We start from the raw sequence: 26,462 nt of genomic DNA on the forward strand, positions 1-26,462 counted from the left end.
AATGCAGGAAATCTGCCATTTTTTCACCAGGTTCAAGATAAGTCAGTTAATTTGATGGTAAAATTAAAAATAAAAGAAAGGTTAGGTCTTTTAATGTTCATTTTAAAATGCTAAAAAAATATATATATTATTAATGTTTGTTTATTAAGTGGCTGCAGACTTCCTGTCATTTTGCAAAAGTGGCCCTTGGGCAAAGAAAGTTGAGTATCCCTGACATAGGCTGTTGGTAAAGTTCAGAGACATTTAATGGTATCCTGTTGAGTTTTTAATCCCAGAAGTGTGCAGTCACATTTGGATGGGCCTAAATTCTTCAAAAAAGTACAAAAGTTCTTTTAGATCCACAAGACCAGATATTCACATCCAGATTAAACAATAGGGAAACATGAAGAGTAAAAGAAAAATCTGATTACTGAACAGTTTAATGCAAATTGGAGTAACAAAGTTTTGTAATTCATGTAAACAATTTCCAGTGACCTACCAAGTGAACCATCACAGACTTTGATAAACTCCACCTGTGTACTAGGCAGAGATGTTTGTATGTAGGGTGTAAGGAGTTCAGTTGGCTTTATGATGAATAGGACAGCATCTTGTGAAATCATACCTTTGAAAGAACCAGACAGCAAATTTGTTCTTGCCAACTCCTCCCCTGTCATATGTGTTTTTAAGATTAGAAGACTATAAAGTGGGTAATCCCTTTAAGCAAAATCTGCAGTGTGGTAGACCTATGGGGAGTATATAGACAGGGATTAAATAGTTCCCCAGTGGGCCACCAGGCACTTTCTGATTTCACAGTGGGACAATCCAGAGCCCTCACAGACTTATTGGCATTTAAGTCTGGACATTGACCAGGTGGGACATTGGGACTGAGACAGTTTTATGTTTCTGTCTAGCTTCACAGAGACTCCAGATGGTGCTGTTGACTGCAGTGGTACTCTGTTCTAAAACTGGCTGCTGGAGATTATTTTTTGGATGCATCATAGTTTCATGTTTGCAGTTTAAGCCAGAACAGCAGAAACACATTTTAAGCAGCCACTTCTTGCTGCACAACACCCAGTTTTACAACCACAAAAAACAATCTGTGATTTGGCTGGAGATGCAACAAGTGTGAAGCTCCGCTTCTTTAGGCTAGAGGGATTGGTGGTGTTTGCAGCAAGTGTGATGTTATTTCATTGTGGTCAGTGTCATCGGGGTTGTGAAACGGCTGCATCTGATTGGCCAACATGCTCTGTTATGTGGTGCTCCTGTAGCCTAATGGTTAAGGTGCATACCACATTGCCCCATGTGCCTGGTTCGAGTCCAGCCATGTACTTTTGATGCATCTCATACCCCTGTCTCTCCCCCTTGGTTTCCTGTCTGCCTCTCTACCATCATCTCTCCAATAAAGGCAAAAAAAAGACAAATAAATAATCTTAAAAAAATCTTATCTTGAAAGGAATGCAGGGAAGGTAGACCTGTCTAGACTTCTGAAGTTAAAGGGATATTTCACCTCTGGAAAGATAAAACTGGGCTGTCTGTGCAGCAGAGAGACTCAACTATTTTTGAAACTGGTGCTACACAACCAGAGAAAATAGAGAAAAGGGCCATGATACAATCTCATGCTCAAAAGAAATGCTATAATAACTGGAATGCACTGGGCCCATGGCCTTCCAGGGCCCCTCACAGGCTCCTCCTGTAGATCGTTTTCATAGCAGCCATTTTGACATGAAACAGTAGGGTCAACACAGGTGTTACCAGTAATAGTAATTAAGGTTCTCTTCCATTCAGTTCAAACAGGCTACGACTACTGGACATGTTGGCTTCTTAAACAGTAGATATATTTTTATCTGTGGTTGGCTCGCTCTGCTACACTCAATGTAATGTCCCTAGAAGGACATGGTTGTTAAATGAACAAAAGCAAAAGCAACAACTTCACATAGTGAAATATAGGCAATTGCAAAATGAGGAAAACTGCTAAAGGGGAGCATAGCAACAAGGTTTTAGCAACTGTTCATTTTGTTTTGTTCTTTTCCTCCAGACTCGTGGATCTCCCAATCAGCTTCAGTTCCTCGCAACCAAAAACAGACAGGGGTTGACTCTCCGTCACCAGCCACCTCCCTACCCAAACCTCCAGGCCAGTCTTCCTCCTCTACTTCCTCCTCAGGCGCCCAGCCACAGCCCAGGACAGTCAAGGTGATCTACTCTGTTCATTGAGGTCCTCTAGTGTAGTTTCATTATGTATAGAGAGACATTAAACTGAAAATCTAATTTTATTTTGCCTTTTTAATCCAGAGTTAGCGGTTCAGACATCCATGCAGCATTTGTATCTGTGTTTTAGATTTCCATGTAAGGTACATTGTGTCATTCCTGTTTGTTGAAAGTGCTTCAAATGCTCCACTTGAAAGCATACGTGCATTAAAATTTTCTCACAAACATCACTGTAGCAGATTCAAAAGGGATGTTGCTAAACAGCTGCGGGGGAGTAATTGAATATTACATTACCATTCCCAGAATTCCCTCTGCGGCCACCACACAGGTTTATCAGTACAAATGTAACATGGCAGACAAACTAGAAATTTATTTTATTTTGAAACAACAAGTGGAATGTAACACATACATTCCTGCATCCATTACCAAGTTTCCGTGTATCCATTTCTGCATTTGGACAAGAATACAACAGGAGTTGGTCCAATACAAAGTTTGGGATTATGACTTTTTTGTTTTTTGTTTTTTGGTTGGTTGTGTGTGTGTTTGATTGTTTTTGATCCAAAGAATTATTAATTATTTAAGAATTAAGTAAGAATTATAAAATTATATTCATGTTCATTCACAGATTTAAAGCTGAAGATGTAAAGGTATAAGTATATGCCGTTGGAACAGTATCAACATTTATCACGTTAAAAAAGCAAAGGAAATATTCAATTAAATTCAAATGGACAAAAGATAAATGAATGTGCATATACTAAATAGATAAATAAAAAACAATAGGAAATATCCCTTTTTAAAATTTTATGAACTGTTTTTTTTGTGTGTGTGTGTGTGTGTTTTTTTTTTTTTTGTTTAATTGAATTGGAATTTACTAAATGTATAGAGCCAAGAGTGTATCGTTTCTTTGGCACCAAAGCTGAAAAAGTTTTACATTAACCCAAATGTATGTGCAGAGGTTGTATGCAGACTTTTTAAAATATCAACATCTATCAGCCAAGAAAAATGTTCAAATTCACCAGCCACTCAATAGTAAATTATTTTGTGTCTGAAATCCAGAAGCCACTTTCATAGTTTACCAGCATTGATTGGTGGCTGGTGTTAATTTCCAGCCCTGGTTGTACAGAATGATAGTGGTCGTACTTGCAGCTAATAGAGTAAGGTCATAGATTACCTATTGCCGTTGTAAAACTGTCTTGCTAAATCATTAAATCATTGTTGTGTTTGTTCTTCCCAGGTGACCTGTGCTAACTGTAAAAAGCCTCTGAAGAAGGGCCAAACAGCCTACCAGCGGAAAGGCTCGACACACCTGTTCTGCTCCACCACCTGTCTCTCTGCCTTCTCGCACAAGCCCGCCCCCAAGAAGAGCTGCACCATGTGCAAAAAGTGAGTCTCAATCCAAAGGTGCTGGAACCCAATTAACAGGCACCTACTATGATTTTAATGTTGTGGGGTTGTAACAATAAATCAAATCTGTGGCTGAGTTTGAATTTCTGGAAAAGAAAAGAATCATTTTTTTAAATGGATTTCCTCTCGGCAGTTTTTAGTTATTATTTGTCCCAGTTACTGGGTTTCAGCTGATGTCTTTGCAAGTCCTAAACACAATATTAAAATACAAGAAAAGCTGTTTATCTTTAAACTAACCATCGGTATATCTGTGTTCTGTGATGTGTTTTTCAGGGACATTACAAACATGAAGGGTACTATCGTGGCCCAGGTCGACTCCAGCGAGTCTTTCCAGGAGTTCTGCAGCACGGGCTGCTTAGGTGCATACGAGAACAAGCAAAACCCACCCAAATCAGGCCTCAAAACCAAATGTACTGTCTGCGGCAAGCTCACAGAGGTTAGTCTGTCTGACACACTGAACAACACATACTCCTCTCTCATCCATTTACCTGTCATTCTTAACCAGAGCAGCATACATACCACTATATTTCTGACAGCTGAATAAATAATTAAGTAGCGTTGGGTAAAAAAAACTAAGAGTGGAAAGAAACACTGACTTACTTGTGTATTAGTTCATACCTATGAAGTGCATAGTCCGATTCATTGTTTCTGCGTTTGTGTGGCCTCTAAGGGTCATCTGATGTAAATTTTTTGTCATCTACCGAAGTTGATGAGGGTCTGCCCTATCAGTGTACCGACTGTTGAGAACAGGACTGTGGATGCACAAAACCGTAGTAGTGTGGCTGCCAACTAAGGATTTTATTGAGGCACAATACAAACTGCCTCTTAAACACTAACAACAAAAACTGTCACGACTCTGAATGTGTTGGAACGACCAACAAGGAGACTGATTATTTAGATTATTTATTTCAACACAGCACAACCTCATTGTCCAAGACACAGTAACTAATAACTTCCAACTTCACAAAACAAAATACTCGCAGATTTATCAGCATGATGGATGACACATACTTACAAACTAAAGTACAAACTCGCTCCTCGACTGTTTCAGGCCTCCTGTCCCTGTCCAAACATGCCATGTCTTCATGATCCTTAGAGTCAGAGTCCTGACCTGTACATCACCTTGGTAACATTACTGTTATTCCGGCTGTCAAACTGGCCTCCATGGGTCTCTGAGGCTCTGTCCCAGTTTAATAGGACGGCTAACTAGCTAATGGCAGCCACAGCACACTTACCACCACGCATTGCACTGGTGAGTTTTAGAAGAGGAAAATGTCCATATTTCACCAATCCCTTGGAGATGCAGCTCCCAAATAGAGTTTGAGGTGTTTCCCCCCCTGTAAATAACAAATAAAAGAAAATGGTTGACTCTTGGCACCAACTAACCGTTTAGACGATTATTAGGAGGCAACCTTTAATTGTTGTATGTATAGAAGCAAGTCTGCTGTCCGTATACAAGTCTGCAGCTGTCGACTTTTTATTATCACCTATACATTTTTTTTTGTTTAATAGTTATTATCAAATAATAACAAAAACTAAAGTTAATTGTCATTTTTAATTTTGTAAATGATTTAGAACAAGGACACAGTGTGTCATAGATGCAAAATAACAAACATTCAGTGAATAATGGGAGCATGAGGCACCTCAACCACCATCAGCAGGTTGGGGAAGTGCTGCAAAAACAAGGTTGCCCACTCCAGCAAGCAAGTTGCTAGATAGACTAGCCCAATGTGTCAGTTTTTGTTTTACAAGCAATCCTTATTGTTGACTTGAGGAATCTAGCGGTGTCTCTATAATGCTTTTGGTTGCACAAAACATTACAAGCACCTTTCAGTGTAATGCAGCCCACTACACAGAGGCTGTAGACTCTTGCTAGCCTTCACCCTCTCTTCATTATTTACGTCCTTGGCTTGGATGTTTGTTTTAAAAATAATGAGTCTTACGTGCTCGAGTCCTGTTGCATTTTGTGTACGTCTTCTCACCCTCTTCTTTTTTTTTGTCTTTAATTTTTATCCTTTAATGAACATTGTCTCATCATCATTTCCTCTGTCGCTCCTTCTTTCTCAGCTTTGTCTTTCTCCTCAGGTCACTTTCATTTAATATTTATCTCTGCCTTGTTCCTTGTGTGCCTCTACTGTTCTCTCATTCACTCTTCCTGTCCTTTGTTTTCTCCATCCCTCCATTTCAGTGTGGCTTCTCAGGGCCCGTTCTCAGCCGGCCTCAGTATCCATGGCCACCACATTCAAAAATGGTTGTCTCAAAATTAGAGAATAGTTCCTCCCACTTCACAGTGAAGCATTAGTTAGTTAGTTGGTGGGTGTGTTGAATTCAGCTGGTATGTAAAACAAAAGATGGCCGTCGCTCCATCAGCTTTTGAAATAAATGAACTAAACATTCAGTTACTTATGAGCCTGTCAAGATGTTTTTCACAATTTTTTCTAGCTCATACGTTACAGTGTTGGGCTGTGAGATCGTTCTGCTACCTGCATCACTGTGAGCCACAGCTAACCAGTACTACTGTCACCTAGCAACCACAACAATCTACATTTGTGACATCTTAAAATCATTTGCATTATTTATGTCTCCTTTGTGATTTTGATTTGCATATAAAAGCAACAGCAGTGCCTCTGCCAAATTACGCTAAAATGATTTTCAAAGTACATAAAGTCATATGTATACATAAATATAATGTATACATTAAAAAGAAAAAGGATTTGTCACTCCTTAGAGCTGTTGCTGATTTTGATTTCAGTATATATCACAGCCAGATATGAATTGTCTGGGCTGTCATCCTTGCCAGTTGTGTGAGGTATCCGAATTGAAATTTTGAGTTTGAAACGTCCTTCAGTCGTATTGTGTATGTTCATGCTCAAATTACATCCCGTACATTGATTAATTTTGCACTACTGTCATAACTTTGAAGGACAAGTAAATACATACATGAGGTGCTGATCAAGTTCAAGAAGAAGCCTCCGTGTGTTTTCACGGCACGTCATTAAGCCAGAGGTTGGCCATTTTGGTGGTACTGACTGTAAACAGTGCAGCTGCACTCGCCACCGTTCCTGATGATTTGCTGCCTCTAAATCAGGTTCACAAGATGAGTTCATACGAACACTCCTCTCCTTTGGTATTCAGGACCTTAGTGGTGGCAATTGTCTGAATGTGCAGAGTTCACGAGTTGAGTACATGACTTTCCACATGTAGATTACTGAACTCGAAATCCGAAAAGTCATAGAAATTTAGTTAAATATCCAAAATGTGAAGTTCAGTTGATCACCTACCTTGGCTTTGAAAACACAAATGTTATTTATGGGCTGATAATGTGCCTCTCTGTCCCATTCACGCACCATCAAACCTTTGTAGCATTTAAGGTCTTTAGCTGTGTGTGGGCTTGACGAAAAAGACAATTTTGTTCGGGATAGGAAATAGAAGGCAAAATTGACAGGTCATCATTCCAGGATGAAGACGCCAGCTTGTATGGATGCTAACTACCTTAAACTTAGTTTCTCAAAATGTTGCGCCTTTTCATGCTAACCTTGTTCTTCTCTGTGAGTTTTAGCTGCTTCCACACATTTTACTTTTATGTGGTTTAGACATTCTAAAGTTGACTTGAATTGAAGATTCAGTGTGTAATACATTTTCTTGTTTAACTCCAAAATAGCCACATAGCGGGGCTACAGACCAAACTGTGACATCAGTGCAAACAGTCTATGGGAAATCCACTGAATCCATGTGATGCATAACTACATTGATCTCATATTGAGGAGAAGTTAACAGTTGAATAAAGTTTGATTAATCAGACTCCTGCTGCCACTTCTGCATTTTTCTGTCTACAGATCCGGCACGAGGTTAGCTTTAAGACTGTGACCCATAAGATCTGCAGCGACACATGTTTCAACGTTTACCGCAGGGCCAACGGCTTGATCATGAACTGCTGTGAGCAATGTGGTGACTACCTGCCCAGCCGAGCATCAGCCAACCACTTCCTACTGGTCGATGGCCAACAGAAACGCTTCTGCTGCCAGAACTGCATCAGGGAGTACAAGCAGGTACTGTAGACGCAACCACAGGGCGCAGGTGCGTAGACTGTGCCTAATATAATTGATTCATTTATTTCATTTAGCCATATCCATTTTAAAATTACAGCTCTGATTTGACAGCCAGAACTTCGTTTCATGTCTGTTATTAATTTAGCTTTGGTGACTCCTTTTCCTCCTTCTCACAGCTGGTGAACCAACCTCCATGACAGCTAAAATGTAAATACAATAAAATGATAACCCAGGCCTCGTTATTCACCCTCCTAAAATATAAAAAACAGTAGCACAAGTGCACTTTCTAATAATAGGAGAAATATCCTCGAATGAACCAGGGCCCTGTTTATCTGCAAAATATGCACAGAAAACAAAAGTGCTGCTCAAGTGATGAAAACTTACTGTCTGTTCCACCACCTATTACTAATTGTTTCGTCAGCGTTTTATTTTGAGGATGTTTGCTCTTCTCTGCAAATGTTTGTTTGCATGTTGGGGTCCACTATGTGAAGGCTGTATTTACGAAAAAAGGCAAACTGAGTTCCTCTCAACACAAAAATTGTAACTTATGCAGGAGAGAGGAGACACATCCTAAATTCCCCTAATTTTCTCAATTTAAAATCAATTTTGAACAACTCAAATCAGTTCAATAATAATAGTTTTGTACACTGAAGAAAATGTCTGTATTCTAAACTCTGGTATTACTGCTTTTTCATCATATTTTATTTTCATCATAGTAAAGTGATACAATACAGAGACTTAAGAATAAGAAAAATTATAATAAAAAACACAAAACAAGAACAAATACAAAACAAAACAAAAAAGACGACAAAAGGAATAGTCACAACTAGGGGATGTGGGTATCGCTGCATCTTCTATCATTACATCCTCCATGTTGTACTTGGTAGGAATAAATAAATGAAATGAAAAAAGTAGAGCATTAATAGATTTCCTGTGCTACTACTCGTCACTGTAACAATAATAGGACAGAGCATAATCTGTGTGCTTTTATTCCCAAGCAGTGGGGAAATGATCACAAAACAAACATATATAGATTATTGGCTACAGGGCAATAAGAGATTTGTTTACTCTGTTGATGCTCATATGTTGTCAAGATCCTGTTAATAAAAGTCAGAAATCATTTTGGATTCCCAGCAAACACATTAAAATCTCCTATTTTATTTTATTTCTAATAAATATAAATATTTTTCTTTCTCTTTGGAGCACTTTTTCATGTTGCTCCACCATGGTGAATGTTATAGTGGGATGTTTTATTATTATTATTATTATTATTATTAGTGCTTTCCGTGTCCATGTGGACTTTAATATGAACAGAGGACAGAGGCCTAATTGCTATCTCTTAAGAGGTCATTTTAAAAACTCAGTATTTAGCTATCGGAGCACCTATGCATTGAAATTTGCTGACATTGAAGAGTTTTTACTGTTTGATTAATTTATTATATTTATTACTTAATATAATCTTATTGCCATTGCAGAATGTTAAGTTACTTCTGTGTTTTTAACAGTATGTCTATTATTTGTTAATTTTTTTCTTAAACATAGATCAGGAGAAAACACATGACCAAGACCAGTTCCCCACCTCCAGACAAGAACTTTGATAAAAGCTGAGGAAGAAAACAAAAAAAAGTTACTCTTATTAGTACATATAAGTGTATATGTCACCACAGATGCACACGTGCATATATCAAACAATCTCATTAACACGCAACAGACAGTTAGCTCCTCAGATCAGACCAGCATTTATCAAAGACGGGGAGGATCTGCATGTTTCCATAGTAAACCAGTACATTTATGATCAGCAACCATGGCCAATTTGGAAAACCGCATCACGTTTCTTTCTGTAAGAGGGATGTCAGATATGTCACCTACGGATGCTACTTGAGGTGAACAGGGGATCCCAAACACAAGTTGCTGTTGTTTTGACGTGATGTTTTCCCTCTCTGTCCCAGGCCCACAGTAAACTTGCAAGCTGTCTGACTTGCAAAACACTGATCAAGACAGGCGAGGTGCTCCACAGCCTTGGAGCAGGCGGCACCATGGGCTCGTACTGTTCTGTGAACTGCATGAACAAGGGCAAACTGGCGTCAACCTCCTTCCTCAGTGAGTAACCAGCAGACTCAAGCAAGAGGGTTAACAAACTTTTCAACAGAGCTTTTCTAAACCACAGACCTTCCAGTAACAGGGATATTGATCCGAAATGTAGTTCACTATCAATACTTTTTCATGTTAAAAATTTCTTAGACCAGGATTAGATGTTCAGCTGCAATAGCAGAAAAAATATGGGCATTTTTTATGGCAAGGGCTTGGTAGCCTTCTGTTTGATATGAAATTATTTCCCTGTCTTAATGTATTTAGTAGGGGTGAAACAGATCACAGTTGGTCCGTGCCCTGTATGGATCGCCCTCCCATGGTTCAACCTCCGTGTGATCCGCTAACTAAACGTAACGTTGTTGTGTAAAAAAATTTTCCGTTCGTTGTTGGTTAGTTCAATCTCTGATGCAGAGTAAAAAAACGAGACAGCGAAAAGAAGAGATGGATGCATGCTGCATTTAAAAGCCGTTATTTAAAATCTGTCACTTTCTCCTCCATTGAGTGAAATCTGCCCCATGATTTCATGCTTTTTCAGGCATTTAACTGAGGAACCCAATATGCTTGTCACATAATAAGATCAGATGATTGTGATGTTTATAGTAACTTTGGTGATATCATCTGCTGCTGCTTTCCCTCTGACACACAGCTGTCACTCACAGGAGCAGCGTACATCTTGTCTGTGACACAGCCTTCAGTGTTGATTGGTTTTTACCCATGACGTGCAGCCAATCAGATAGTGCTTTGGGCAACTTTGTAGTGTATATAATGTGTATATCTATTTTGTGTGTTATAGTATAATAAAATACAGTGTAGTATTAGTAGTATACATTATTATTATTATTATTATTATTATTATTATTATTATTATTATTATTATTATTATTATTATTGTTATTATTATTATTATTATTATTATTATTAGTAGTAGTAGTAGTAGTAGTAGTAGTAGTAGTAGTGGTAGTGGTAATAGTAGTAGTATGATCATTTTTCTTTTTCTTTTCTTTTTTATTTGATACAAAAAATTATCTGATCCAGGTTATCTGTGTTGACCATGTTATGATCCGATGTGTGTATTTAGGTTTGTTTGTTTTGTCCACATCATTAGTATTTATCCTAGCAAACCAAGCAGCATCATGCATCATTGAATTTTATATAGAGCAGTTAATTACATAAAAAGGGCCTTTAAAGGAACAGTTTGCATATTACAAATGCATATTTTCCCTCTTAACCTGTAGTACTGTTAATCCATCTATATAGTTGTTGTGTGAGTTGCTGAGTTTTGGAGATATCAGCCATTGAGATGTCTCCCTTTACTTGAATATAATGGAACTAGGTGGTGCTCAAATCATTTAAAATATATTTCAAACTAAGCAGCAGTGTCTCTTTCCATAAATCATGACCTGGTTACTGAAGCTAACCCACAGACCAGAGCAGTTTCATGTAGGAACTATTTTCTTTCTACCACACCACACTTGCCAAAAGGGGCGTGCATTGACCCTTGGATGAGAGGTTACAGCTCAGTTGAGCAGGACACCTTAATGTTTATATCCTGTGCTTGTCACGAGCACAAGCCTCTCATCCGCGTCAAGATACATGCTTCCTTCTGTGTGGTGAAACAGATGGCATTTGCAGTTCAGTAGAAAGAAAATAGTTTCTACATGAAACTGCTCACAAAAAGGTCTGTGGACTGTATTGACTAACCAGGTCATGATTTCTGGAAAGACGCATTGCTGCTGAGTTTTTTAAAAATGTTTGTTTATTTATTTATTTATTTATTTTTTGCACTTTGAGCAGCGCTAAAAATTAATGATGTCCCGTTTATGGGGACATAAAAAATAGTATGTGTGTCTGGGACACTTCTGGGACAGTAGAGAAATTTGACATTACAAAAATGTCACATTCATGTACATTTCCATATGTCTGTATACGCTTCTATACTAATCTTTATCAACAGATTATGCATTATTATGTAAATATCTGTTTTTAGAGATTAGTATTTTCCCCACATGTTGTAGACCTGGTATGCAGAGTCAGGTTAAGTATGTAACATTTGGCTCTTCGTCAGGAAAATTGATTACTGTAAACATGCTAATATATGTAATACGTTGTATTATTCAACGTTGTTTGTCATATCTGTACCAGAGAAGTTGGATGCACTAATCTGTTGTGTGTGCAAGTGTGTAAATTTAATTGCAGTGTGCAATTTTATGTAATTGTGTACAATCTATTGTGCAAATCTTAAGGAACAGGTTAATGAACAAAAAATTTCAGAATGGGGGAAAAATATGGGACAATGGTTGTAAAGTCTGGGACAGTTGAGGGACGATATTGTGTCGTCTAGTTCATTATATTTGAGACAAGGCAGGCGTCTCTAAAGTAAATATCTCAAAATCTGCAATTCACACCAAAACTATTTAGCTGCATATATAGCACTACAAGGCAGGGGAAAAATGATTTTTTTTTTTTAATTTGGGGATGAATTGTCACTTTTTAAAAAAGTCACAAGCAGGTGTAATAAATGCATTTTTGTTTGACTTGTAATGTCTGTGTGTGCAGACACAGAGCCCACATGTCACTTCTGTAAGAGGAATTCATTACCGCAGTACCAGGCCACGCTGCCAGAGGGAAACATCCTCAACTTCTGCAGCTCACAGTGTGTTACCAAGTTCCAGGTGGGGACTGTTTTGTCATTTCAAATCAAAAGACACAAATATAGGCCCTTTTACAAGGAGAAAGCCCACATAAACCACATTTTACAAAGGAAATGAAGTGCATCATGTGCCTCTGATGTGTTCTAGATTATTAGGCTCAGCAGGCATATGATATAGTTGAATGAAAACACCATATCGTTTTCAGCTCAGCTGCTAAGACGACAAAACGGTGCTGCGAAAGTAAGCATACATTTCATGCAATTAATAGTTTAGTTAACTGGATGAAACTAGACGTACTGATAGTTGCTGTTTCAGATGCTCCCTGTACTCTAATATGAAGTTGTCTGGAGCAGACCACCTGTGTCCCAATCTCTCTACTTAAAATGTTGTTATACCTGATAGTAATGATAGTCAGTGTTGTGAAACTAAAATCCAGATTAACATCATCATTATCATCCACCCATTTGACACATCCTCATGAAAACAGCAGTTCTAAGCACAAACATAAAACACTACAGGTTCCCTCAGTGGAGTCCATGACCTGATTAGTTTTTTAGCATCATGTTGTATAAATTTACATATTAACAAGAAAGCAGGTTTTCTTCAAACTACCACGAATCATGATTTATGATCCAGAGGTCATAAAATACCATGACATATTTGTAAGTCAGTGTATTATTTAACTTAAGTAATTACCTCTGTAGTAAAACCCGATGATGCGTTTTCATATATCGAGTATCTCAGTGCTGATGGAAATTTATTAGGCATATTGGATGTTACCACATCAAAAGTTTTACATTGTGTCCATGTGACGTCTTCATTTCCAGAATGCAACACTTCAAACGGCCACCAATGGACAGACGCCGCTCTCCACTACCAACAACACTGTCCAGCTGAAATGTAACTACTGTCGAGGAGCATTCAGCTTGAAGCCTGAAATTCTGGAGTGGGAGGTGAGTCTTACAGTCTTACAACACCGCTCTGCTCTCATAGATAATGTTACGGTTACCAATTAATTATCCATTGAAAAAATGCTTTCACTGGGTGGAAGTTTTGTCATTATTTTGTCTTTATATCAGCTCTGTAAATAGGTGATGTTGGTTACTGAGATGGCGTCTGGGTGAAAACATAAGCTCCAGACCAAAGTAACTGTCTGTCAGTTTGCTTGAAGTTTGAGTGTAAAGTGTGAAAAGAATATTTAACAAAGAACATGTAAATGTGTGTTATTGCTGTTAATCTAGATGTGCATTTTGGGCTTAACAAAAGGAAGGAATAGCTGGACAAACAGTGAACCTTCAACAAAATATTATATTTCACCATATTTGGTATTGAGGTAACCCAAAACAAATGGAAAGTAATCAAGTTACATTATTTTGATATTGTGAAACTTGGATTCGGTTACTGACTACATTTTTAAACATGTGATAAGTAATTGTATCAGAACACATACAACTCTGGTGATATGTATCATATTGCCAGTTTCTTGCCAGTACACAGCCCTAGTTCTAGCCAGTGTTACATGTAACATGCCACAAAAGTAACTGTTACAGTATTAGTTTACTTTTAGCAATAAAAAAGTTATATGATGTAATACCAATAGACTTTTGGTAAAATTATCAAATTTACTGTGTCGCATAACACATCAGCAGGGGCCCCGACTTAATATTAGAAGGCAGAGGCCCACAAAGTGAATGAAGCTTTGTTTAACAGAAATCAGCACAAAGATGACAATTACCAGCATAATACGTCGTGTTCTGAACATACACGTGTGACACTGTGATGGGTGTTATTTACTCTTTAGTGAAGTTTAATACAGCAAATGATAAATAATTTAATTGAAAAAGTGATTGGTAGATTAACTAGTAATGAAAGTTACAGCTCTGGTCTGCATTGGTATGGGACAGGATTTTCCCAGAGCTGTTGGACAGAGATGGACAGGAAAAAGGTCAGCTATCGCAACGATAGGTCAGACTCTTCATGTAAGCCATTTTATGCAGAGTATAATTCAATGGATACAATACATTAATCTCCATGTGTCTGTTTCAGGATAAGGTCTACCAGTTCTGTAGTAAGGCGTGCTGCGAGGACTACAAGAAGCTCCACTGCATTGTGACGTTCTGCGAGTACTGCCAAGAGGAAAAGACGCTACATGAGACAGTCAAGTTCTCTGGGGTCAAAAGACCTTTCTGCAGTGAAGGTACTCATCTCCGCTCTTCTCTGAGAAATTTTTGTGTCTGTTTTGAAGTAGTCAGAGAGTCTGGTTAATATATCCCATGGAGGTGTTTTGTTTCTAGGCATGGCTTCAATTGTTAAGCTTTTTTGCCAGTGTTTTTGTTTTGAAACCTATTTCTTGTTTGTATCAGGATGCTTTGTTGCGTCCAGGTGAGACTGCTTTTCACTTTTATTCATCTGTCCCTTTTCTATTTCATGAATTTCTCTTTTGCTCTTCTTCTCTTTCTTTCTTGCCTTCTCTTTTCTTTGTCTTTTCCAGGCTGTAAACTGCTATTTAAGCAGGATTTCATCAAGCGTTTGGGTCTGAAGTGTGTCAGCTGTAACCACTGCAACCAGCTCTGTAAGAGAGGCGTGACCCGGCAGCTCGGCGGCATGACACGGGATTTCTGCAGCGAAACCTGTGCCAAGAAGTTCCACGACTGGTACTACAAGGTCCGCTCATCCTCAGCGTATCCGTTACTAAATTAAAACAAATGTATATTGTACACAGAATAAGTTTTTGCAAATGTTCTGAAGCTGTCCCCTTGTGGCCACTAGGCGGCGCGGTGTGACTGCTGTAAGGTGCAGGGTAACCTGACCGAGTCTGTGATGTGGAGAGCAGAGATGAAGCATTTCTGTGACCAGGAGTGTCTGTTGAAGTTCTACTGCCAGCAGAACGAGCCCATCATGGTCACACAGAAAGGCCCTGAGAACACCAGCCTAGGTACAGGTATGTGTGTGTTTCCCCTGGAGGAACTAAGGCGCTTACTGTACCATGTACTTTTTTTTTTAAGATTACATTTTGGGCTTTTTTTGCCGTTATTTAGATAGGACAGCTGAAGATATGATAGGAAAGGGGGAGAGAGAGGGAGAGTGACACGCAGCAAATGTGCCGCAGGTGGGAATTGAACCAGCAGCTGCTGCAGAGGACTGATAGTCTCAACACATGGTGCGCACGCCCAACCAACTGAGCTATAGGGGTGCCTCCAGAAAATAGTTTTTAAGGAAATAAGTATTAGGGAATGAGTGAGCACTATCTGAAGCATAGTAATACAAAGAAATAATGCCTGTTTATGTGACTTTGTGTGTCAGTCAAGATCTCTTCTTGGTGTAAAGGTCTGATGCATTTCATTTTCCTCTTTACAGGGTTTGAAATGCAAGGTGCTAAACTTGGGGTGAGTAAGAAATTGGAAAATACATCAGTATGACACAGTTGCCTTTGAAATCACAAAACATTAGTCACAGCTTTGTACAAACTATTTCATTGTTATTTACTGCAAAGATTTAATTAAATTAACCTTCTAATGGTTTTGAAATGTACATAATCCACTTTGAAATGTGTAACCATGTGTAACCATTTTGTTTGCCAAATATAAGACTGCAACTTCCCAAATCAATAATACATAGAGATTTAAACAATGACTCAGTAAATTTGCATATCATTTAAAGAATACTTAATTGCATAATAAGAAAAAAAATGCACAAAGGAATTTTAAAAAATACATAAATTTGGGGAAATATATGTTGGGGAAATGATCCAGAATTTTTTTAAATGAAATTAAAACTTGAAATCAAACCTGTGCATTTATGTTTTTTTCTCTGCCGTGTTGCAGCTGGTGAACCAGGGTTCTGTGGCGTATGCTGGCGGAGGTTTGGTGAGAGACGTCAAGAACAAGGCAGTGCTCTGCAAGCCACTCACCCTGACCAAGGCCACCTACTGCAAGCCACACATGCAGAGCAAAGTCTTACAGACAGGTAAACACAGCATCATTCTTAGAAGAGTGTTACAAATTAAAATGTTGGCGTGGAAGAACTTCTGGTCAGCCTGCGCTTTGATGAATAGAAGAATTAAAAACTCTCTCAGCTCAAGTTTTGTCCCAACTTGAACATAACTCAAGTTTTGTCCCAACTTGAACATAAAAATGTATTACAGCCCAACCCAAGTCTAATGACAGAGCCTCATGCACACTGCTTCAACCTGTAGAGAAATGCAAACCTTCTCTGGCCTGCAGAGTCTAGTTATGATTGCATTTATTATTGCATTCTTTACCTTGATGACAGTTCAATTATTTTATGACTCTTTAATGCATGTACTGTTTTGCCTATATAGTGTCATAATTCGGCATATCTGTGTACATAGATGTAGATGATGGTGTGAAGAGGGAGTATGTTCCTGTGCCCATACCTGTGCCAGTCTTCATCCCCATGCCCATGAACATGTATGCCCAGGTCACTCCTGCTCCAGTCTCTCTGCCTGTACCGGTAAGACATGATCTTTAGCTCACGAAGGTGTTAACATAGGCATATCATCAAAAGCCTGATAAATAATGTTAAAATGCCAGGGTGCATAAAATAAGTAGGTGTACAAGTTGAGGCCTAGAAAAGTTTTATTATGCCTAAGATTTGTTGTTAGTGTTCAGAGAAAAATACCTTGCCAAAGCAAAGTTGTCTGATTGCTAACCAAATAGTTATATGTCCTGTCCTGTCCAGATTCCTGTGCCTGTGTTCCTGCCCACCACCCTGCAGGGGGCAGAGCAGATCATCCAGTCCATCAACGACCTGAAAAACAAAGTGCCCCCTGACCCGCTCGAGGCCGACCTGCTCTCCATGGCTGATATGATCTCAGACGATCAGAAGCCAGGTACACTTATGCAAGTGTTTAAAACATTAGAGATCAGAGATGATTAATACAGTGTTAATGGTAGTTCTTGAGATTATCCTAATTTGTACATGTTTTCTTTAAATGGTGGAAAGTGACAGGCATTCTTGGTTTATGCTTGTAGTAACTTCTAGGCTGAAAACGAGGCTTACCTACTAGTCTGTTGCAAGACACATTTTGGCCTTCACTGTGGCTCAAAAACAGACATCCATAGAAGAGTTTGGTTTAATTTAAATGGGAGCAGATTTATACCATACCCAATATATTATGATCCACTGAAGTTAGGCGTGATACTACGTCCCTGCTCTACATCTGCAAAATCACCATATTGTAGCGTTCAAGGTCGTCTAGTAAACAATGAGAGATGCATCCCTCATTACAGAATCTGCTGTAACTTTCTGAATTCTGAACCAATTTTCATGAACTTTGGTTTGTTATTAAAGTGAAAAATTGAACATGATAGTGGTAACTTGGTGGAATTGAATTCAGTTACTGGGAGTGATCTAATCAGCTCTGTGCCAAAACAATCTTTTGAGTAGCCACAACCCACTGGGACATACAGGCTCCGACCTTTGAATAGGCAAGATCAAGTGTAAATTATTTGAAATTTCAGCTTTTGTGAGTTTTGAAAATCACTACATGAGTTGCAGCAGATACAGCCAGGGGAACTGGCCCATTTTTTTCTAATTTCAGAAATCTAAACAAAGCCATTTCAGTGTCAAACATAAGAAGTCCCAGTATAACACAACATTCAGTCAGATTTTAAGAAAGCAGCAAATTATGATGATGATGTCCTACCTGGCTATGTTTCAGATGTGAAGCTGGTGAAGGTGAAGAGGGAGCGTGGATGTAAGGAGGAGCCCTCCTCCAGCAGCAGCTCTGAGGAAGAGAAGGAGGAGGAGGAGGAAGAAGAAGAGGAGGATGACGACAAGTATGACCCTGACTTGGACTTGGAGGCGGACTTTCCTCAAGGTAACTACCAGCTGTACACAGAGTTGTAAACCTACCAAAGTCAGGCCAGTGAGGCATTGTCAGTCAGGAACAATCGCTGTTTTAATTTGTATTTGATATTGACAGACTGGATTTCAGAGCTTTACAGTGACTCAAACAGATACTGAGATAAAACAGGAAAAGAAACAGTCAACATAATTCAACAGATGTTGTCCTCTGTATCAGCCTCAGACCCTGTTCCAGTCCTGGAGGGAATGGACGAGGACATGGGCTTCTCTCTACCTCCAGTCCTTGCAGAGGAGAAGGAGGAGCCTGAGGAGTCGGCGCCTGAGGAGTCGGCGCCTCGGCCACAGCCCAGGAGACAAGTAGGTGCACATGCATACACAAACACCTAAACACATATATCCATGTAACAGTTTGATTACTTTGTACTTGCCACTTTACTGTGTAGTAACTGGTGTGTTTATGTTTCAGGGGAACAAGAAGCAGGCAGTAGAGGAGAGCTCAAATCTCGCCTCGTCCTCTTCTTCACATCCAACAGGCAAACGCTCAGAGGGACGGTCGCTGCCTCTCAAAGCTCGCTATGGTATCCATGCCTGGAAACGCTGGGCACTCTCTGCTTCTGACCAATCAGATGACACCAAAGCAAAGGGCAGCTCTAAAGCAGGTACCTTACTGCCTTAGCTTAGCAGTAACAGGATGAGATTATTATGTGCATTGCTTGACAGATTGAAGAACATGTAGGATGTGTTTGCTAACAGCAGTCTCTGTGTGTTCTCATCTCCTGCAGCCCGGACTAAAAGTAACCTGTTGTCTCTGAGTTCAGAGGAGCTGAACGTGGCTCTGTCCCAATTTGTCAGGGAGGTCTGCAGGCCCGGTGGGGAGCGCTACTCTCCAGACAGCATCCTCTACCTCTGTTTGGGGATTCAGCAGGTTGGTACCAAGCCAGAGAATCAAACCCCACAAACACAGCACCTCCCCAGCCATAAGAATATGTATATAAAAAAACAGACAAAAAAAGGTTGAACATTTGAGAGGTGCTACACACTTAATTATGTTTTATGAGCTTAAAACTAAATTATATTACTGTAATGTCATGAAACATATCAATCCTGGTGAAATATTGACATTCCTTATTTTTATATTAATTTATAAAAATCAACATTCAGCATATCGTGGGTTGAAAGTCACTCTAAACATCAACTACCATTTTAAATCATCCTGAACCATTCAAGGCCAGTGCTGAGATAGAGTTGACTCTTTGGAAGTGCTCTATGTCGAGAAATTTTTTAAAAAGCCCCCCTTTTTAATGCCCTCTAATCAGAGTTGGGCAGCCCAGCTCACTGTAAACAGCGCTCACTTTCAAATATATGCTTGTCGAGACTCAGCATTAACGGGAGTTGATAGGGATTTTCACACAGCATATTCTTCACCCAGGGCCATCCTTAGTCCTGCCCTAAGAGATAACTTTAGGATAACTTAGCCCCTTTTCACACACATGTTGTTAAACCAGGGTGAAGCTAAGCCCATGGCTGTATGATTCACACTGCCTGTCTTCTTGCTCTGAGTTAAAGCCTCTGCACACTCACACACTTATTTTCTGTTATCCTGGATGATTATCAGCTTCTTCTAATCTTTTTAATCTTGTTTTTACCAGCTAAGAAACATCTCGATTAGACACATGCTCAGTTTTAATGACACAGAAGAAGTCATACATGCTTTTATATCGTCACGCCTAGACTACTCTAACTCTCTTTTTACCTGTTTAAACTCACACTTGGTCTCACAACTACAACTCATCTGGAACTCAGCAGCCAGATTACTGACTAAATCTAGAAAGTCCTGTCATATCACCCCAATTTTAGCATCCCTGCACTGGTTACTAGTTAATTTTAGAATACATTTAAAAATTTTATTAATTACATACAAGGCAATCCATGGTCTTGCTCCAGAATATATTAAGGAGCTTTTAACTCTGTACAGTCCAGCCAGGCCCTCGAGATCAGCCGATCAAAACCTCTTGGCTGTTCCTTAGACCAGACTTAAAACTAAGGGTGACATTTTTCAGTTATGGCCCCTTGGCTCTGGAACAACCTTCCCCTTAATGTGAGATCAGCAGACTCCACTGCAGCTTTCAACCGACTTCTTAAATCTCACTTCTATAGGATGGCCTAATCTTATTAATGTTTTATTGTTTTTAAGGAAAATATGTTTGTATTAATCTGCTCTAAATGCTCTTTTAAATGTTTCAATATGATCTTTTATGATACTGACGCTGTATTTAACTGGTCTATGACTTTTTTCCCCCTTTGTTCTGTAAATCGTAAGCTTGAAAAGTGCTATATAAATAAATTTATTATTATTATTATTATTATTATTATTATTATTATTTAGTCTGGTTTCAGACTGGCTGGTTCTAGCCCTGGGTTTAGTTGATTTTCAGGAGATAACCCCACAAACTCGGGGCTAACCCTGCTCTGGAGCAGTGCCAGCTAGATCTAGGACAAAGTCAGGGCACAGTACGAAGTTTGTTGATGTCTTCTCCGTGTTTCATTGCTTCACTGCTTCACTAACAAAAAACAAAAAATCTTAAAATAATATGAAATAACAATGACATTTTAGATGGTAATAAAACAATATAAATATTCACATGAGGTACATATGAGAAACAGGAAATACCATCACTAACTTTCCTTTTTGTTCCATTGAGATTCCATCTGTAGTCATTTTGGAGGTAGGAACCAAAGTTAGAGTGAGTGTTTCCAGTAGGACAGACATTACTAGTGCACACCCTTCCCCCCTTGCTCTCACATGTGAGCAGCAGCAGCACAGCATGGCTGCAGAGTGGAGCGTAGGATGGTCCAAAGTCCTCTGGAGTTTGTTCTCGCTGACAGAAAAATGTAAGAATGACTCAATTTTTGTAAGAACTAACAAAGTTTTAAGTATTTGATTCATTTGTGTTTAAGTTTGCTCAAGGAATTTGGCTTAAAATGCTTAAAACTGCCGTGTCCTTTGTGTGGGCCTGCTGTAATTTGCCGGTGCACTTCCCTCCCTTTTTAAAGGAGGTTTTTTGCAGAGGCGAAGGCTTGTGTTAGATATTACAGCATTAAGCAGGAAAAGTTACAGATGGGTCTGAATGTACAGATTCATGTGTCCAGTGATTATAATCTTTGCTGTTCACATCCTGAAAAACAGTGATGATCATTTGAATATGAGGACACTAAAGTTTTGATCTCTGTGGGAAAACTGCAGATTAGAGCTTGTATTTGTTTCGGGGTCTTTTTTTAATCAAGTTTTTATTTGTTTCAAGCATCTTCATGCCAAAGGCCGAAAGGATGACCTGTTCAGTGACCCGTGCTACCAGCAATTTGGAGAGGAGCTTAACAAGGTCCTGAAGGACTGGCAGCCCAGCGTGCTTCCTGATGGTGAGTTCAACCTATGTGATACAACCATCCAACCAGAACCAAATACAAAAATACAAAGGCTTTTTCTATGCCAGTACCTAAACTGGTCTCATGTAGCCCATCTGTTTTGATTGTTAATGTGTTAATTGTGTTAATTTATTTTATATAAATATTTGAATAGAAAGCAGTGAGGATTTGTCAACAGGTTGTGACCTAGTGACTGCGAATCAATAGCAAACATTATTAGGCCTGCAGCACTGGACAAATAAAGACATACCTCTTTTTATTTGATTTTAATGCTCCCGTTTTTTTTAAATAATACTGATCATTTTCCTTCATCATTCCCGTCTTTAATGAAAAAATAAAGCCAAGAGAGTGAAATGTGCACAGAAAAATTGCACAGTTGTAGCTGAGTGTTTTTATGTTGATTCCTGTAATTTTTAACTTTTGTTCTTGGTATAAAATTTAAACTCCTGTGGACACTTTTGTCTGTCACATCGTGATTGTGTAACTTAAGTGCACTGTGGACATCATCCAGCCTTTGCCACTCTTGTCTCAAAAACATCCAGTGAAAACTCAGATAAACGAGTGACCACATGTCAGATCACCACAAAATTAATTAATAATACTTTAACAACAAAAATGTACTCAAAAATAGCATCAGCTCATAGTGGTGAGGACAACCTGGAGTTAAAAAGTAGCTTTCATACGTGTAAGAGGTGTAAGAGAAGAGAGAAGAAGTTAATTACAAAAATATGGACCTTAAAAAATAAATCTTCCTCCACTGAGGACTGGAGGATTACTTTTTTAGGGCAGTGGCACCATGGCAGAATGCTGGAGTGTGTTCGAGTGTATGATTGTTAGCACCAACCAGTGGCTGTTCAACTGTAGTGTTGTGCTCTAGTATGAGCGGTGTCCGATGATTATAACTCATCTGCTGTTCACATCCTGACACTTTGTGATTGCACTTTAATGTCATATGAGGACACTGTATCAACACTACCAGGTGAAACAAATTCTCTACTGTTTTTCTTTTTACTCAACAAATAGTAACCAGGGAGAAAATTACATTTGGTTCCAGTTCTGATGATGGAATCACTAATCAACCCTTTTCAGCATTTTCTGACTCTTTATAGACCAAACAGCTAATTGATTAATCAACAGTGATAATGATTGTTAGCTGCGACAACTACGGACGTTTTGTTTTTTTCTTTGAAAATGGGTGAAATGAAATTATGAAATAAATAATGAAATATGTGTTGGCGTGCATAATGAATTTAACGCTACAGTATGCACGTTTTCCACACGAAATTGTATAAAATGCTATACTTACATTATATATTTTGTTTGTGTACTTACATTATCCCATTTTTTCCAAAAAATTGTCAAACCCAGAGAAATCTGCCATTTATTCAAAATAATTGTGCGTTTCCTACTAGCCACTAGTTGGTATAACTTATGGGAAAATACAGGATACAGTCAAGATCACTGATATAAGTGGAATCATAATGGATCAGAATCTTTTTTTTCCCCCTCACTTGACTCTTGGGGCTTCCACACTAAAGTGCTAGTGAAAAATAAAATACTTTTAATCCAAAGATGTGAGTGTTTGTATCAATTTAAAATTAGGTGCCATTCATTTCAAAGTCTGCAGAAATTTGTCCTGATCATGTCATGGACTTGCATCATACAGAATCCTGAGTGCTTGCAATTTACATATTTAGACCTCAGCCATCGGTGTTTGTGCATTATTTTGTGTCCTGAGTTGAACAAAATGTCTCTTTCTGCAACAAAAGAACTTATGTCTCGTAGTGTTTCAGCGGGACAGCAAACAATACTTCCAAATGTAGTAAGCAAACTAATTCTAGCATGGGTTGGAGGTTGACATCTCCATCTTTGGGGTAACTCAACAGGCCACAGCAGGTAGCTACAAAAATAAGATGATGATAAGTGTGGCTTCTTTCAAGGCGCCCCTTAAAGTAATGTGCATGACCTAGGATCCTCTCCTCTTGAGATTTTTTAATCCGTTACAAGAAGCTAGCAGAAACAAATGAAAAAAATAAGTGATAACAAATGAAGTGATAAGTGAAAAATCTTGGTATTTCATGCTAATTGTCACAAACTTGACAAGAGTCTTGAACAAATAAAATGGTGAGGCTCATAAATATTACCATTTCCATCTTGAATGCTGAGTAGTGAGTGTCAGACTAAGGATGGTCTATGTGCTGCTCTCTCCAGGCTCGCTATGGGGTCGAGTGGAGGAGCAGAGCCTGTGGAGCAGTCGGCAGCTTGGGGAGCAGAGTCCGGCCGCTCTGCTGCGGTCTCTGGTTTACCTCAACACCAAATACTTTGGCTTGCGCACTGTGGAGCAGCACCTCCGCCTCTCCTTTGCCAACGTCTACGGCTCTGACACCGTCCATCCTGTCACCAAGGAGACCACCGTCTGCATCCGCGTGCCTTCCATCTCTCAGGATCATCAGGGTGAGGCCTACAAACATACATATTTTAACACTTTTAGAAGAATTAGAGTCAAATCATGGTCACAATCTCAGACTCGTAAATTTACAAAATATATCTTATTTTTCTCTTTTAATCTTTCAGTGAAAACAGAATCTAGGAAGAGGAAGCGTAAGTTGGAGGATGGCGATCAGGATTATGAACCAGACGATGACTCGGGAGGCTCCACTACAAGCTGCCCGGTTAAGAAGCACGAGTGTCATCTATATGAACTTTACAGATCAAAGTGGTGGGTTCAGAATTTTTATTGGTGTAACTACCACATAGTAAAATACTTTTTAGCTACTCTATAATCTTTCTCTAAGCGATACTTCCCCTCCATACTTAAAGCAGTTTAGACTAGAAATTGACAACTTTTTTTCTTTAACTTATGAAGTAAATTTTGAATGTTGAACTCCCACTCAGTCCTGAAGTTTTTCAAGTGTCTGGAATCTGACACATCTAAGGATGTAATATACTGCAGGGCCACCAGTTTCCTGAACTAGTCTCAAGTTGTTTTTATGTTACATTCGCTACTTTAATTACCTGTTTGTGTGAAGCAAAAACATAAAGCCAAAGCCACACTATTTTGGCCTGGTCTCCCACCCTGTGACAAATCCCCCCCTGATCAGAGGGATGCGGCACACCCCCAAGAGCGAAGATTCAATGTGTTAATTATTTAGAGAGCTCAGCGAGAGCTCACTGGTGACTCATCGATGCTGAAACAGATATCAAGCAGGTTTAATATCCGGTTGTGTTGGGGACAACTTGAGGAGCAAGGCAGCAGCTCTACCAGTGAGAGCAGACACAGCACACCGGGCTGAGGGATGGGTTGAGAGGGATACCAAGGAGGGAGAATCAAGTTAATCTATGCACTGTTTCATCACTAATTAAAACCATTGATATTATTGGCAGTGGTTATATTATTTGTAATCAAACCACATTTTTTTCTTGCATTGAATATATTTCAGGTTGACATGACGTCAGTTTCATCAAGTTTGGTTTAGGGAGTTTCGGTGTTTCTGAGTCCTGTGATTATAACTCATTGCTGTTCACATCCTGAAGCACAGTGTTGACTACTGAAAGATGAGGACTTAAGCACGAAACAAGCCCAATTGGCAAAAGTTTCTCTTAATTATTCAAGAGTTTCATATTTCTCTTTCTCTCCCACCTGCCCCTTTTGCTTTTCTCATCCCTCCTTAAATCATATTTTCTCTCTTCTTCCTCTTTTGTTCACCTCCTTTAAATCCTCATTTTTGTCTTTTCTTCTTTGACTTTTTTTTTACACCTTTCCCTCTCTTCTAACCTCTTCTACTTTTGCTCCACCATCTCCATCTTTCCTCACGTTCTTTTTCTCCCTCTTAAACAATGTTTGTCTTTTATGTCCCTTCATCCTTATTTTTTTCCCCCTTTTTCTCCCCTTACCTTCTTATCTGCTCACCTTTTCTGTCCTTTCTTTCCTCTCCCCTCACTTCTTTCCCTCCACTTTCTCTCCCTCCGTCCCTTTCCCCTCTCTCCAGCCCGGCGTTGTTGCGGGAGCGTCTGGATCTCTTCTACGTTCAGCCGGATCTGGACTGCGGTCCCGATGACCCACTGTGGTTCAGCTCCACGCCGCTGGAACGAAGGATCCTGGAGAGCCTCCTCACCAGAGTCCTCCTGGTCAGGGACATTTACACAGACAAACAACACCTTGAGGAGGACGAGGAGGACGGGGGTGAAGCTGTCGGAGGAGAATAGCAGTCGCTCGGACTTCTGTTAGTAGAGCCTGAACAGTCAACAGAGGATAGTGTGTGCGCTCCTCCCCCGTCTTATCATCTAGTCCTCCTCCTCCTCCGCGCTGATTTACTGTGTCCTCCTGGTGAGGGACATCCACGACAGGGAACCTGAGAAAGTAAAGGCTGATGAAAGTAGAGATGAAGAGCAGCCCGAACTTGGAGGAGGAGGAATTAATTTTCCCTCCAGTCATAAACCAGAAGAGGAAGACATGCACAAATGTGTCCTGATGTATGAGCTGAACTAGTTCAGATCAGTAAGAGGATGAGGAGTGAGATAAAGGAGGTGGAGCTGTAATTTGTTATTTTGGGGCAAATAAATCTAAATCAGGTAGAAAGCAAAGTGTATCAACGGTTATCATCATTTTGAGCATTGTCATTGTGTTGCTGCTCAAACATGCAGCTTAAAAATATTAAAAAATTAAACATCACAGAATCATGTTTAGCAAAGTTTAGCAGCAGCCACCGGGAGGCTACAAGACACAGAGGTGAAGGGACAGGATGTCATGGAATCTGTCATGTCTTCCATGCCATCACTCTGTGGATGGAAAAGAGGGAGTGGAGTGCTTGGGGTCAAGAGGGCGACTTAA

General features: G+C 39.4%; 1 protein-coding gene across 1 annotated transcript in view; it reads left to right on the top strand.

Annotated features, from left to right (window-relative positions):
- Positions 1–26,216, top strand: part of zmym2 (zinc finger, MYM-type 2) — a 41,880-nt gene extending 15,664 nt beyond the window's left edge. Inside the window, exons 4-25 of the mRNA XM_084724921.1 lie at positions 2,015–2,169; positions 3,419–3,567; positions 3,862–4,024; positions 7,425–7,637; positions 9,587–9,737; positions 12,285–12,400; positions 13,207–13,332; positions 14,426–14,576; positions 14,871–15,043; positions 15,149–15,314; positions 15,737–15,765; positions 16,204–16,345; positions 16,731–16,852; positions 17,081–17,231; positions 18,063–18,221; positions 18,426–18,565; positions 18,675–18,867; positions 18,982–19,133; positions 21,511–21,625; positions 23,843–24,085; positions 24,206–24,350; positions 25,621–26,216. Coding sequence (XP_084581047.1) covers positions 2,015–2,169; positions 3,419–3,567; positions 3,862–4,024; positions 7,425–7,637; positions 9,587–9,737; positions 12,285–12,400; positions 13,207–13,332; positions 14,426–14,576; positions 14,871–15,043; positions 15,149–15,314; positions 15,737–15,765; positions 16,204–16,345; positions 16,731–16,852; positions 17,081–17,231; positions 18,063–18,221; positions 18,426–18,565; positions 18,675–18,867; positions 18,982–19,133; positions 21,511–21,625; positions 23,843–24,085; positions 24,206–24,350; positions 25,621–25,837 — 3,371 coding nt within the window. The 3' untranslated portion in view covers positions 25,838–26,216. The remainder of the gene's footprint in view (positions 1–2,014; positions 2,170–3,418; positions 3,568–3,861; positions 4,025–7,424; positions 7,638–9,586; positions 9,738–12,284; positions 12,401–13,206; positions 13,333–14,425; positions 14,577–14,870; positions 15,044–15,148; positions 15,315–15,736; positions 15,766–16,203; positions 16,346–16,730; positions 16,853–17,080; positions 17,232–18,062; positions 18,222–18,425; positions 18,566–18,674; positions 18,868–18,981; positions 19,134–21,510; positions 21,626–23,842; positions 24,086–24,205; positions 24,351–25,620) is intronic.
- The last annotated feature ends 246 nt before the right edge of the window (positions 26,217–26,462 follow it).

The sequence above is a fragment of the Lutjanus erythropterus genome, chromosome 8 (genome assembly GCF_056507025.1).
Source record: "Lutjanus erythropterus isolate fLutEry1 chromosome 8, fLutEry1.hap2, whole genome shotgun sequence".
In the NCBI taxonomy this organism is placed as follows: domain Eukaryota; kingdom Metazoa; phylum Chordata; class Actinopteri; order Lutjaniformes; family Lutjanidae; genus Lutjanus; species Lutjanus erythropterus.